General features: G+C 44.1%; 1 protein-coding gene across 12 annotated transcripts in view; it reads left to right on the plus strand.

Moving 5' to 3' along the window:
* The window catches only part of AFDN (afadin, adherens junction formation factor), a 723,489-nt gene that overhangs the window by 352,118 nt on the left and 356,749 nt on the right, over nt 1-14,622 (plus strand). For all 12 annotated transcript variants that reach the window (XM_083176399.1, XM_083176400.1, XM_083176410.1 and 9 more), the window contains one exon: nt 6,832-6,935. In XM_083176399.1, the coding sequence (XP_083032525.1) occupies nt 6,832-6,935 (104 nt within the window). The remainder of the gene's footprint in view (nt 1-6,831; nt 6,936-14,622) is intronic.

Raw genomic sequence — 14,622 nt, forward strand, 5'->3', positions numbered from 1 at the left:
AGAACTTTTTTACATTTAGAGTGAATATATGACATTGTGTCCTCTAAGGACAGCTTTCGAGGCCCCCCAGAACAACTAAGGGTCATCTTCATGAACTGAATTGTCTGTCACATAATTACGCCAGTTCTGTTTTAAATGTAGAAGAAAGTCTTCTGAATGTACAAGATAGGCAGGGAATCTCCAGCTCTTTGAGAAATATTGTGTCAGAGTAAGGTGAAGGGTTAAGGATATGGGCGCGTGATCAGAGATAATGATATCTTTGATAGAGGTGTGAGTGATTTTATTAAGCAAATGCTGGGATGTAAAGATGCAATCTAGTCGTGAGTGGGTTAAGTGCGGGTGTCAAAAGAAGGAGAATTCTCTATGCAGTGGTGGGTGGTGTATTCTCCAGGGGTCTACAAGGTTTAGTTGGGAGCAGAAGGAGAGAAGAAAATTGCTGTCGATGCCAGTGGCATGTGAGCTTACCTTGGATCTGTCTATGGATGGATCGACGACTGCGTTGAAGTCTCCTACCAGAATCAGATTCTTGTTTTCCCAAGACAGGATTTTCTGTAGAAGTGCTGCATAAAAAGTTTTGTTAAAAGTGTTTGGGGCATATACATTAACCAGCAAGTAATCTACATTGTCTATAGATGCTTCTAATAAGATAGATCTTCCCTCTGGGTCTATGAATTTATTTTTACAAGTATATTGCAGGTTTTTTCGAAATATTATGGCTACACCTCTGGTTTTATTAGTGTATGGGGCAGATATGCATTCTCCAAACCAGGGGGCTTTTAGAGAATTTCTAGGATCTTCGATCCAGTGTGTTTCCTGAAGGAATACAATATGGGGTTTTAAGCGATTTGAGGTGAAAGAGCACTTTCCTTCGTTTCACTGGGGTATTAAGCCCCTCTACATTCCAGGATATTATGTTATATGAGAGTAATGGGGCATTCCCTATAGAATCTTGGTGGGAGTTTTTATGGTTTGTTATATTAACCTATGACAGTGGATGGCATCGCAGTAAAGGTGATAGAATTGGTAAAACAGGGCCTTCCTCTGTCACAGCGAGCAGAGAAATAGCATCCCGAGACAGATCTAGGCCTCAGATCTAGGCAGGCAATCATAACATTTACAAATACATTTACAGAAATTAGAAAAGGAAAAAATAAATGGACTTAGGGTACATTGTGAAGCATACTCACAGTGTGGCCCACAGTGTAGGGCAAGATGATGATAAATAACAGCATATCAAACCAGTTCAGGTGTCAGGGCGGGAAAGATGAGCTTTTGCTGCGACTGGATCCTTGAAGAAGATCGGTTTTCCATTCTCGAAGATTCGCAGGCGGGCAGGGTATAAGAAAGAGAATTTGGTCTTGCTTTCAAATAGCTGCTTGCAGATAGGGGTGAATTCTTTATGTTTGGCTGCAACCTGGTTGGAGAAGTCCTGAAATATAAGTACGCGTTCTCCATTGTAAGATAGGCTGGCCGTCTTACGATAGTGATCCAGAAGCGCTGATTTATCGGCATAGTTCAGGATTTTCATGATGACGGGGCGTGGACGTCCAGAGGTGTTCTTCCGATCTGGGCCAATATGATGCGCCCGTTCAATGGCCAAAGGTATACCTTTCAGGTTCATAGCTAGTTGTTCCGGGATCCAGTTGGAAAGTAGGTCAAGTAGTTCATGACCTTTTATCGTCTGGGATGCCGATCACACGTAGATTGTTTCTTCGACTACGGTTTTCGAGATCGTTGAGTTTGTCGGTGAGGGTAATGATGTCTGTGTGTTGGGTCTCTATTGTTTGCTGGGCTGTATGTAGGTCATCTTCTAGATTAGAGACTCTGTGTTCCAGCTCGTCTATACGGCCGGAGTGCTGGTTTAGCTGTGTTAGTGTGGAATCTATGGCCTCCTTAATACTAGCCAGCTTTTCATCTAGCCCAGCACTGCGGCGATGTCAGCGAGTTTAATTTTCGATGGGCGGGTGGTAGTCGTAGATTGAGGCCTATGTCTAGACCCAGAGCGGGTTGAGGATTCTCCCGAATCTGAAGTTACCTCCCTGAGTACTTTCCCGTGGAGCAGAACCAGTGGGGGTCATGGAAGGAGAGACGAGAAATCTTCTCATATGGGTGAAGAAATAGGCTTAGAATCAAGTATGTGCTATGAGACGCAGCGTGTCATGGATTATAAGTGGTTCACGACTGTGAGAATCAGTCTATTGATTACATATTTAGAACAAGAGCTGTCACTTCCTGCATCCTAGGATAGTTTTGCAGCAGGCAGTGTGTTGTAGTTAGCAGTGAAGTGGTGTACACCAGGTGCACAAGTCTCTCTTCCCAAGCATAGGGGGTTATACTGTAGACCATGGGTCTTCAACCTATGGCCCTCCAGATGTTGTGAAACTACATGTTCCAACATGCATTGCCACATTTTTTCCTATAAGAGCATGCCAAAACTGTCAGGGCATGCTTGGAAATGTAGTTCCACAACATCTGGAGGGCTACAGGTTGAAGACGTGCTGTTGACTGTGCTGTAGGAGAAGAGTGGGGGATTGGATGCAGGTCAGCAAGTACACACAGGCATTGAGCAAACGTATGCACTGAGCATTTCTATGATAACATTAGCTAGGCCACTGGCAGGGGGACCCTTTGTTCTTCCGGATTCAGTACTGAATGTGGACACCCACGGAGGAAGAATGTGTTGGGATTTCGGCGGTCGGGATTCCGGCGCCGGTATCCCAACCGCCGGGATTTTAACTGCATCCCGTTCTTCCCCAACTATAGGGTTTTGTGGTGGGCTTAACTGCTCCTCCAGCCTTCAGATTATAGATGAGGGGGAGGAGAGACTCACCAATCCCCTGGTGCTGCTGAAGGCTTGCTGTGATTAGAATCCCCACAGTGCAGGTTGCCATGATATTTCCAGAGTGTTTCACTCTGGCCTAGGCATTTCCCCCATTTTTTCTATTATTACTCAGATTCTTAAGTGAAGTAACTGTTTTGCTCCAGACTGGCCATAAGAAGTCGGGGTATTTTATACTGAGGTTGAAGATGACCAAAGGGTGTCGTCTTCTTCTTCGCCCAGACTTATTCAGTCAAGGATTTTTTCTACTCCTGGTCCTAGCTCGTCAAAAATTTTGACGACCTGGCTCTTGAGACATCTTTTAAGGAAGAAGGGTTCCTCAGTTGCTGTTATCCAACTCATACTTTGGGCTCACAAGCCGTATAGGTAGCTTATTCACCTTTGTGTTTGAATGATTTCTGTCAGGTGGTGTGTATGTCAAAAAGTACACATTTCCAGATTCTAGGTCGCTTGACCTGTGGAGTTTTTCTCCAGTTTGGGTTGGGTTAGAGGTACAGCTACCTGCATTATCCATATCAGAATGGAGTGGCTCCTGGCCAGAAGTGCAGACCTTTTTACAGGGAGTTATATGAACTCCAGACCCCATATAGGCAGCCGGGGGCGCCTTGGGACATGTTCTGGTATGGTCGGTTTTTCTAAAACCACAGTGGGAGCCTTTAAGGTCAGCTATTTGTAATATTTTTTCGAGGAAAATTACCTTTTTTTTTTTTTTTTAGCCAGGGCTTCGCCTAGGTGAGTTTCAGAATTAGGGGCCTTGCCTTGCAAGTCTTAATTTCTGTTTTTTCATACTGATAAGATGGTTCTCAAAACCGTGTCGAAGTTTTCTACTTAGGTAGTATCACATTTTCCGTTTACACCAGGAGTTCGGTTTCCGGTGTTTGCTCCTCTTGAAGAGATAGAAAAATAAATAAATATATTAAAATCGGACGTACTTCACACTTTGCACATTTATGTGGACAGGGTAAAGGATGTTTGCAAAAAATGACTTTTTTGCTAGTTCTATATGACGTACATAAGAGAGGGTGGTCTGTTTCCAAGCAGACTTTTCCTAGACAGTTAAGGTCAGTGTTTACCTTTGCTTACACTACGGTGGGCTGTTTTCCATAAATTTAAGGTCTATTCCACTTGGATGGTGGCCTTTTTCTTAGGCTGTGCATCATGGGACCACAGTGGGGCAGTTATGCAGGGCTGCTCCCTGGTCATATGGTTTTTTCTTGCCTTTTACCAAAAAGTCTATAGGTTCATGAGTTTGTGTCGGAGGATGCTTAATGGGCAAGGCAGTGATGAGAACTGTAAGCCTGAGCATCCCCTCCCAATGAACCGGCTCGTGAACGTCCCAATGTCAAGCTGTGTCAACAGGATGGACGAAAGAGAAAAGGGGATTTTTGTAAGAACTTACCGTTGGAATCCCTTTCTCTGAGTCCATTCTGGTAATAATAGAATGTTCAGGCGTTGTACTGAGTTATGTATCCTAGTGTGCATTAAAAGTTGAACTGAAGCATCATGGGGTGCAGAGGGGAGTCAGCATAGGTGCCTTGGCTCCTGCGGACCCTCCTACATCCCAATGTCAAGCTGTGTCACCAGGATGGACTCAGAGAAAGGGATTAGAACTGTAAGTTCTTAGTAAAATCCCCTTTTCAAACCCCCCCCCAAAAAAAAAAAGTGTTTTTTCATACGTGCTATGTAAGTCTTCGCAGAGTGGGAATATATAGTGTGTCTAGCGCAGAGAGGTACAATGCCCGAAGCATGGCTAGCTAAGTGGTACATATATACAGTAGGAGCAAGTTTCATCTTTGCTCCTTTGGCCATGGCTATTCTATTGTTCTCAGCTGCAATACGTATTGTATTGCAGCTGAGAACAATAGAATAGCCATGACCAAAGGAGCAAAGATGAAACTTGCTCCTACTGTATGGTGTCCAGATCGACTTATGATTACATAAACACCAAAAAATCATGAAAAACATGTTGACCTTGTCTATGTTGACCATAAGCTTTTGTTGACCTTTTGACAGTGTTCACCTAGTCGCAGGCGACCATTAGTGGTTGATCTAGTAACTGTCAACCTAGTCTTCGTGTATCATCTATACCAGGGGTTTCCAAACTTTTTTTAATCACAGTTCCCTAGAGTATTGGAATTTTTTTCATGTCACCCCTAGGCCAAAAGTTTATTATTGAGAAAAACATTAATGCTGCTTTCCCACTGTCTACACGGGTAAAGACCCGTTGTTTTTTTTTTTAAATGGGTCTTTAAACTGGTAAGAGCCATAAAGACCCTTTCCCACTGCAGCTTTTAAACGGTAATTACCGTTTAAAGCCGTTTTTGTCCCATTCCCACTTACCCATTTTAAGATCCATTTAATAAAGATGGAGGGGGGGGGGGGTTTAAAAAAAACGATGTGGGGTCCCCCCCCTCTGCCGTAACAAGCACCAGGCTGAAAGAGCCGGGGCTGGTATTAAAAAATCAGGAAACCCGACAAATAGGGGTTCACTGATTTTTTTTAAAACAGCTCCAGGTCCGGGGCTGGTTCCCAAAATATGGGGGACAAAATGACTGGGGGTCCGCCGTATTTTAAGAACCAGCCGCAGACCAAACCAGCCAGCAGGGTAATGCCACAGCCGGGAGGTGACTTTTTATACAAGTCCCCCCAGCCAAAGCATTCAGCCCTCTGACCGGTCAGCCTGGCCAGGGGCCCTGGGGGAGTGGGGACCCCCCCCCAATTAAGGGGTCACCCCTCCAGGACTTACCTGACCAGGCTGAAGCCTAGTGCTGTCCCCGGTGACCCTCTGTGGTGGTCACCGGGCTGATTGAAGTGTAAAAAAATAGAATAAAAACTATTGTCTTTTACTGTGGAACTATGAGTCCCAGCAAGCCTCCCCTGCATGCTGGGACTTGGAGAACCACAAGTCCCATCATGAGCGGCATTAAAGGGCCCATTGGCACTTGTAGTTCTACAGTAAAAAGTAGAAAAATAGTCAAACACACTGACACACAATACAAATAAAACTTTAATACATCCAAAGCCCATACATACTGATACTTGCCTATCTTGAGCCCGTCGGTAGGTCCCTGGGTCCGGTGCCTTGGTTCAGGGGCTGGTCCGGGGCTCCAGCGCTGAAGAGTCTGGGGTCCTGGATCCGAAGAAATCCATGGGGGACCTGTGGAAGGAAATCCTACTCACTAGGTCCTCTGGTGAAGATTTCTTTGGATCCAGGAACCCGGAGTCTTCAGCCCTGGAACCCCGGACCAGCCCTGGAACCCAGGCACCGGACCCAGGGACCTACCGACTTGCTCAAGATAGGTAAGTATCAGTATACATGGGCTTTGGGTGTATTAAAGTTTTATTTTTATTGTGTGTCAGTGTGTTTATTTGACTATTTTTAACCGGGTAAAGCAACCTGGAGCTTTCCCACTGCAGCTCTACCAGTTTAAAAAGCCTAAAAAAATGGCAAATTACTGTTTAAGAGCTGCAGTGGGAAAGGGGTATAATTTAGGTAAATTGTGTTGATATGTGATCTAAGGGTTAGATATGGGGTGAAGGACGGGATTAATTTCTGTTTGTCCACTTATTTTGTGATTGGAAGCCACTAGCTCTGGTTTTCTCTATTGCATAGACAATAAACATTTGAATTGGTCCTGTACTACCAGCCCAGGGGACACCTGCAAGTGTCCTAAGACACCCCAGGGTGCCACGGCACTCAGTTTGGGAACCACTGATCTATACTGTAACCCAGGGTTGGGTACTTATGTTTTACTTAATTTACTTATAAACGAACAAAATCCCTATGAAACATATTCATTTAATATAGCATCCTTCTAACAAATAAAATTCCTAAATAACTACTATATTAAGTGTATGACTACCTTATGTTATGGTTTCATATTTGAAAGGTTTTTGTCTGTTTTCAAAGATGTCCATGTATGCATTTGCCAGTGCCATGTTTACATGATTTTTATATTTGTCCCTTAGTGTTCTGCTTTTGTTTCCTTTAGGATTCTGTAGGCTGGTGCCTCACACACGTTCATATGGAACTTGGACGATTTACTTTGAAGGTGCTGACTATGAGAATAACCTACTGACTGACAATGGAGACCTGGTGAGCCCTATGTGATTTTCATGTTCTGCTCAACTGTGTTTTAATTTAATTTCCTCCTAATAACATTACATTGATGCAGGTTTTTCTTCTCTGGGACCTGAAAGTTAAATTTTTAACTTTTTGCCAAGGCAGTCATCTATTGTCTGAGACTTTGCTCTCCTCTCTGGGATACAATACAAGCACATCTGATTAAAAGTCATAGAACTTAATTTTTTCCTGCAGCAGATATATGGGAGCAGTATTACCAGGTGTTATGTGTGTTGTGATTCCCCTATATAGAGCAAAAAGGCATGTTGAGTGTACAGTTACTTTGATGGAAGATTTAGTGCAGGGGTTATTTGAAACTTTGAAAAAAGTTGTACCTCCTATAGATTGGCTAAGGAATATATGGTCATATTAATGATAATAGCTATTTTTTTATACTTCCGGGTATTGTCTGTGCTGAGGGACGGAGTGACAGAGTACAGGGTATATAATCTTGCAGGGCTTCACTGAGGGGTATACACTTGCTCCTGGAGGTGGTCTTGAAAAAGGTCCTCTAGAGGTCCGAAACGTCGACTCTATGCTGTTGTGAATAAACATATATGGATATGCAACAAGTCTGGTGAGTGCTCTCTGCAATGTACCATATATATATATATATATATATATATATATATATATATATATATATATATATATATATATATATATATATATATATATATATATATATATATAGATCCAGATGCCCGGCACAGCCTCCTTAGTCAATACGTACTGGGTGCCCGCACTAAAGATGCATACAGGATCCCAGTGTCGGTGCGGCACTCCAAAGATACTCGGTGACGGTAGGTAAAGTAGATATCTGTTTATTAGCAACGTTTCGATGCTACGCTGGCATCGTTATCAAGCAAAATATCACACAAGTAACAAACGAACATACCTTATATAAGCACCCTGTGTTTCAGCGCCGTGCATGCGGCGCAGGTCTATGACGTCAGCGGCATCTGCCGTCCTGACGTACAGGCCTCTGATTGATGGTGCACCCGTCACCATAACAACAAAGACAAACAAGATATTCAAATCGGACAGGCGCCGTCAGCAGCAAGCAACACATAATGTTACACAGTCACAAGCAATAGTATAACATATGATCGTTTAAACTCAAGAGAAAAATAGCATAGATGAACATTAGTAGCAGCATAGTCTAAACTTAAAGCAAAGTAGAGATGCCCGTATATTCATTCAGACCCTGGGGAGCTACTGTCCCGAGTCTGATAATCCACCTGGCCTCGCATTTCAGTAACGCCGCTCCCCTGTCACCTCCCCTCAGTGTTAGGGGTACATGGTCAATCATCCTATATCTAATAGAGATGACACTATGTTTGTGCAGGGCAAAGTGGCGTGCGACAGGCTGGTCGCTAGATCCTGATGCCAGGGCTTTTTTTATAGCAGATCTGTGGGCTGCCATACGCTCCTTAAAGGCGCGCTCGGTTTTCCCGATATATGACAGCCCACAGGGACAGATGATTTGATAAACAGTATAGGTAGTATTGCAGGATAAAGTATGACGGATGTGCAGTATTTGTCCTGTCCTGGGGTGACAGAATGTAGAGCCAGGTATAAGGAATTGGCAAGTGACACATGGACAACGTATACAGCCCATTTTGCGTGTAGTACGGGAGAGTTTAGTAGGAGCAGCATCTGACTTAACCAGTATGTCTTTTAGATTCCTGGAGCGCTTGTAACTGGTCAAGAGCCTTACATTTTGTATGCCCACATCTGGGTCAGTTTGGACCAGAGGCCAGTGTGTTTTGACAATTTGTTTAACATTTGGGCTCATCAGATTGTAGGTTGTGACCCAGGGTAGCAGTTCAGAAGAATCTGTGATCTGTGGTCGACTGGACAGCAGTTGATTACGGTCCAGGTGCATCACTTTATCTTTTGTAGCCAAGAGTTCATCAAGGGGATATCCTCTATTGATGAATCGCTGGATCATTTCATCCATCTGGGTACTCGCAACCATGGTGTCAGACACAATCCGTCTAATACGCAACATTTGGGAGTGTGGGAGACTCCTCACAGATGCCCTGGGGTGGCAGCTGGAATACAGCAGAGCATTATTTCTGTCAGTTGGTTTTGTGTAGACACATGTGTCTATCATTCCATTAAGGACAGTAATTTGCACATCTAAAAAGTGTATACGATTTTTGTCATGCGTATAAGTAAATTTTATGGGATGAGCGGTGGAATTGTGGGCATCAATATATTCACACAATATCGTAGGGGACCCCCTCCAAAAGATCAGGAGGTCGTCGATGTAACGATGGTATTGTACGATATGTGTGGCAATAGACGGATTTGCGAACAGAAAATGTTCTTCAAATTCATACATGAAGACGTTGGCATATGAGGGAGCTACCGCCGCCCCCATAGCCACGCCCATGAGCTGTAAGTAGAACGCATTATTATACAAGAAAAAGTTCTTGGTTAATATCAAGTTCATGAGCTCAATTGTAAGCTCCACATCAGGGCCAGAGTATGAGGGATTGTCTTTAAGGAAATGTCGCATAGCTTGGAGGCCCATTTGGTGAGGTATCGACGTGTATAATGAGCACACGTCTATAGTAAACATATAGGTGTTGTCATCAAGCATAGGTAAAGTCTGCAGAGAGCGGAGTAGCGACGTAGTATCCATCAGGTATCGGGGATGATTCCTAATGCAAGGTTGCAATATGGAATCTAGGTAAATGGACAGGGGTTGCATCAGAGAGTCCCTGGCGGCAACTATAGGTCGCCCCGGAGGGTCGACAAGTGCTTTATGCACCTTTGGTGTGCAATAAAATAGAGGGACCAGCGGATGGGCAGGTAGCAGTGCCGACATCAATTTCTTAGAAATGATGTTATTATCAACTGATGCTTGCAGTATTGTTTGAAGTTCCCTGTGAAAGATACTAGACGGGTCACTAGACAACCTCCGGTATGTGGTCGTGTCATTTAGGTGATCCATCACCTGTTGGTGATATTTTTCTATATCCATAATAACCAGTGCCCCGCCTTTGTCCGCAGGGCGGAATACAAGAGTGTTGTTTGCGGCCACGGGCACCCCCACATTTCTTACGCACCTGGTGTTTCACCATAACGGGACCTCGTCGACATCTGACGACATCCCGTCGACCTACAGTTTGAAGCCGGTTACGGCGGATTTGTGGTCTTTTAACCTTCTTGGCTGACGCCGACATCAGCATGGATCCTCTACAGCAGGATGAACCATCTGGCAGCGGATTCTCCAGACCGATCTATACGCTGGGGAAAGTCCACACTTACACTGAGGATGAAGCGCAACAGATCCTTTGTGGAGGTCAAATAGATGATTTGGCAGAAGCTACCCCCCTTGAGGAGTTATACAGAGACCTACTTAAAATTAAGAAGCGAGAAGTCGATTATCACTATCATGCTATGTCACTCAGTGACTATTACCGCGCTAGAAAAATACCGCGGGGCCTTAGGGTTAAGAACAGCCCCACCATTGGCAAACATGATGCGGCATTCTGCCAGAAATGGGTGGCGATAGCCAACAAATGCGCATTTGATTTCATGCTTCTTATCATAGAACATTCTAATAAAGAGGTCAACATATGCAAAGATAAGGTTACTGCATTTGAAACCTTACATAAGACCAATCTTGAAAATGACACAGGTACCAATTGGTACGAAAAGCTGAACTCACAGTTGCAAACATATAAACGTGAGTTAATTAAATTTAAAAAGGACAAATGCACTAAAGTCGACATTGACTATGAGACACACTGTGTCTATCAATGGACTGTACCAGGCCGGGAAGGTGGCCCTAAGCGCCCGTTCTTTCGGCGCAATAGAGGCAACCCATACCGTGACAATGAGTCATCAACAGATTTTAATTCATCTAGCGGCGAGTCTAATAGAGGGAGATCCAGAAACCCCAAACAACTGACCCCTTTAGGTGTGGCGACGCGGGCACGTACAGGAGGCCACGCGGACACACCAGAAGAGGTGGTCAGAGTAAGAGGAAGGGGTTCGAGAAAACAACCCAGAGGGAAGTAAATCTGGTTATTAATCTCTCCACCTATCAACTCACTAACGCTGAGACTGCTGTCCTTTCAAAGGGACTTTCCTTTGTGCCATCTGTGTCATTTAATTCATTAGACTGGACAATTGAACATCATAGACTGTCCAGGCAACTTCGATTAAAAGAACATTTTAACAAGCCTCGGGAGTTATGCTCCAAATCTTCTAGTACCATCACTGAAGAGGTTCTGCCTAAACAATTAACCAAAATTTTACCAAGATCATCGTATGACCCTCAGTCGTTTAATACCTCCATCAGAACATTCTCCAGAGTCTTGAATGAGGAAGTACAAAAATCTGCTAGAGAATTCGTGTCACCACATAATAATCTCAGCAAACAAGAACGCTTAGCCCTTAAAGATTTGGCCGCAAACAACACTCTTGTATTCCGCCCTGCGGACAAAGGCGGGGCACTGGTTATTATGGATATAGAAAAATATCACCAACAGGTGATGGATCACCTAAATGACACGACCACATACCGGAGGTTGTCTAGTGACCCGTCTAGTATCTTTCACAGGGAACTTCAAACAATACTGCAAGCATCAGTTGATAATAACATCATTTCTAAGAAATTGATGTCGGCACTGCTACCTGCCCATCCGCTGGTCCCTCTATTTTATTGCACACCAAAGGTGCATAAAGCACTTGTCGACCCTCCGGGGCGACCTATAGTTGCCGCCAGGGACTCTCTGATGCAACCCCTGTCCATTTACCTAGATTCCATATTGCAACCTTGCATTAGGAATCATCCCCGATACCTGATGGATACTACGTCGCTACTCCGCTCTCTGCAGACTTTACCTATGCTTGATGACAACACCTATATGTTTACTATAGACGTGTGCTCATTATACACGTCGATACCTCACCAAATGGGCCTCCAAGCTATGCGACATTTCCTTAAAGACAATCCCTCATACTCTGGCCCTGATGTGGAGCTTACAATTGAGCTCATGAACTTGATATTAACCAAGAACTTTTTCTTGTATAATAATGCGTTCTACTTACAGCTCATGGGCGTGGCTATGGGGGCGGCGGTAGCTCCCTCATATGCCAACGTCTTCATGTATGAATTTGAAGAACATTTTCTGTTCGCAAATCCGTCTATTGCCACACATATCGTACAATACCATCGTTACATCGACGACCTCCTGATCTTTTGGAGGGGGTCCCCTACGATATTGTGTGAATATATTGATGCCCACAATTCCACCGCTCATCCCATAAAATTTACTTATACGCATGACAAAAATCGTATACACTTTTTAGATGTGCAAATTACTGTCCTTAATGGAATGATAGACACATGTGTCTACACAAAACCAACTGACAGAAATAATGCTCTGCTGTATTCCAGCTGCCACCCCAGGGCATCTGTGAGGAGTCTCCCACACTCCCAAATGTTGCGTATTAGACGGATTGTGTCTGACACCATGGTTGCGAGTACCCAGATGGATGAAATGATCCAGCGATTCATCAATAGAGGATATCCCCTTGATGAACTCTTGGCTACAAAAGATAAAGTGATGCACCTGGACCGTAATCAACTGCTGTCCAGTCGACCACAGATCACAGATTCTTCTGAACTGCTACCCTGGGTCACAACCTACAATCTGATGAGCCCAAATGTTAAACAAATTGTCAAAACACACTGGCCTCTGGTCCAAACTGACCCAGATGTGGGCATACAAAATGTAAGGCTCTTGACCAGTTACAAGCGCTCCAGGAATCTAAAAGACATACTGGTTAAGTCAGATGCTGCTCCTACTAAACTCTCCCGTACTACACGCAAAATGGGCTGTATACGTTGTCCATGTGTCACTTGCCAATTCCTTATACCTGGCTCTACATTCTGTCACCCCAGGACAGGACAAATACTGCACATCCGTCATACTTTATCCTGCAATACTACCTATACTGTTTATCAAATCATCTGTCCCTGTGGGCTGTCATATATCGGGAAAACCGAGCGCGCCTTTAAGGAGCGTATGGCAGCCCACAGATCTGCTATAAAAAAAGCCCTGGCATCAGGATCTAGCGACCAGCCTGTCGCACGCCACTTTGCCCTGCACAAACATAGTGTCATCTCTATTAGATATAGGATGATTGACCATGTACCCCTAACACTGAGGGGAGGTGACAGGGGAGCGGCGTTACTGAAATGCGAGGCCAGGTGGATTATCAGACTCGGGACAGTAGCTCCCCAGGGTCTGAATGAATATACGGGCATCTCTACTTTGCTTTAAGTTTAGACTATGCTGCTACTAATGTTCATCTATGCTATTTTTCTCTTGAGTTTAAACGATCATATGTTATACTATTGCTTGTGACTGTGTAACATTATGTGTTGCTTGCTGCTGACGGCGCCTGTCCGATTTGAATATCTTGTTTGTCTTTGTTGTTATGGTGACGGGTGCACCATCAATCAGAGGCCTGTACGTCAGGACGGCAGATGCCGCTGACGTCATAGACCTGCGCCGCATGCACGGCGCTGAAACACAGGGTGCTTATATAAGGTATGTTCGTTTGTTACTTGTGTGATATTTTGCTTGATAACGATGCCAGCGTAGCATCGAAACGTTGCTAATAAACAGATATCTACTTTACCTACCGTCACCGAGTATCTTTGGAGTGCCGCACCGACACTGGGATCATATATAGGCCACACACCATAATGCCCATTACATACTATATAACAAACCATAATGCCCATCACATACTATAGAGAACACCGTAATGCTCATATATAACACACCGTAATGTCCATTACATACTATAGAACACCGTAATGCCCATAACATACTATATAACACACATGATGCCCATTACATACTGTTTAACAAACCGTAATGCCCATTACATACTATATAACACACCATAATGCCCATTACATATTTAATACAGAAGTGCAGCTTACCTACAGTACATGCTCATTGCTAGGGGGTTCTTGCTTGATGCCAGGGGCTTCATACTCGGTGCCAGGTGGAGGGAATTGCTCGTTGCCAAGGGGTAGTGACACTGACACTGGGCACACACAATTTAAAGAAATGACAGCCGGGTAGAAAGAGCTGTGCACTGACCGGCTGTATAGTCACTGTCTAAGCAAAGCAGCAGCTCTGTCGATATCTTCATTGCTCCCGCTGGACAACAAGCTCCTGCCAGCAACCAATCAGGAGCAGCATTGGTTGCCACTCCTGATTGGCTGCCGGACAGCGGGCTCCTATTGGTTCACGGTCCAGGGAGAACATTGAAGATATAGATGGAGCTGCTGCTTTGCTTAGATTATTTGCAATTAGTTTGGGTGGGGGCCACTTAATACTCCCATTAAATATTTGAGGGCCGCACACACACACATGCATTAAATGCATTGATAAATTTATGAACCAAATCTCCGCTATTTATTATCAGTTAATTTAGTGTGTGCAGAGCCCCTACAATGTCTGTTTAAACAATGTGGTCACAAGCCATAGGGCACCCCAAAACTAGGAAAGGTGAGTGCCGATGTTAAGTGTATGTATATGTGTGTGTGTGTATGTGTATGTATATGTGTATATATATATATATATATATATATAGAGGTAGAGGTGTAGGCCTG

The sequence above is a fragment of the Crinia signifera genome, chromosome 3, assembly GCF_055691185.1.
Source record: "Crinia signifera chromosome 3, ASM5569118v1, whole genome shotgun sequence".
In the NCBI taxonomy this organism is placed as follows: Eukaryota; Metazoa; Chordata; class Amphibia; order Anura; family Myobatrachidae; genus Crinia; species Crinia signifera.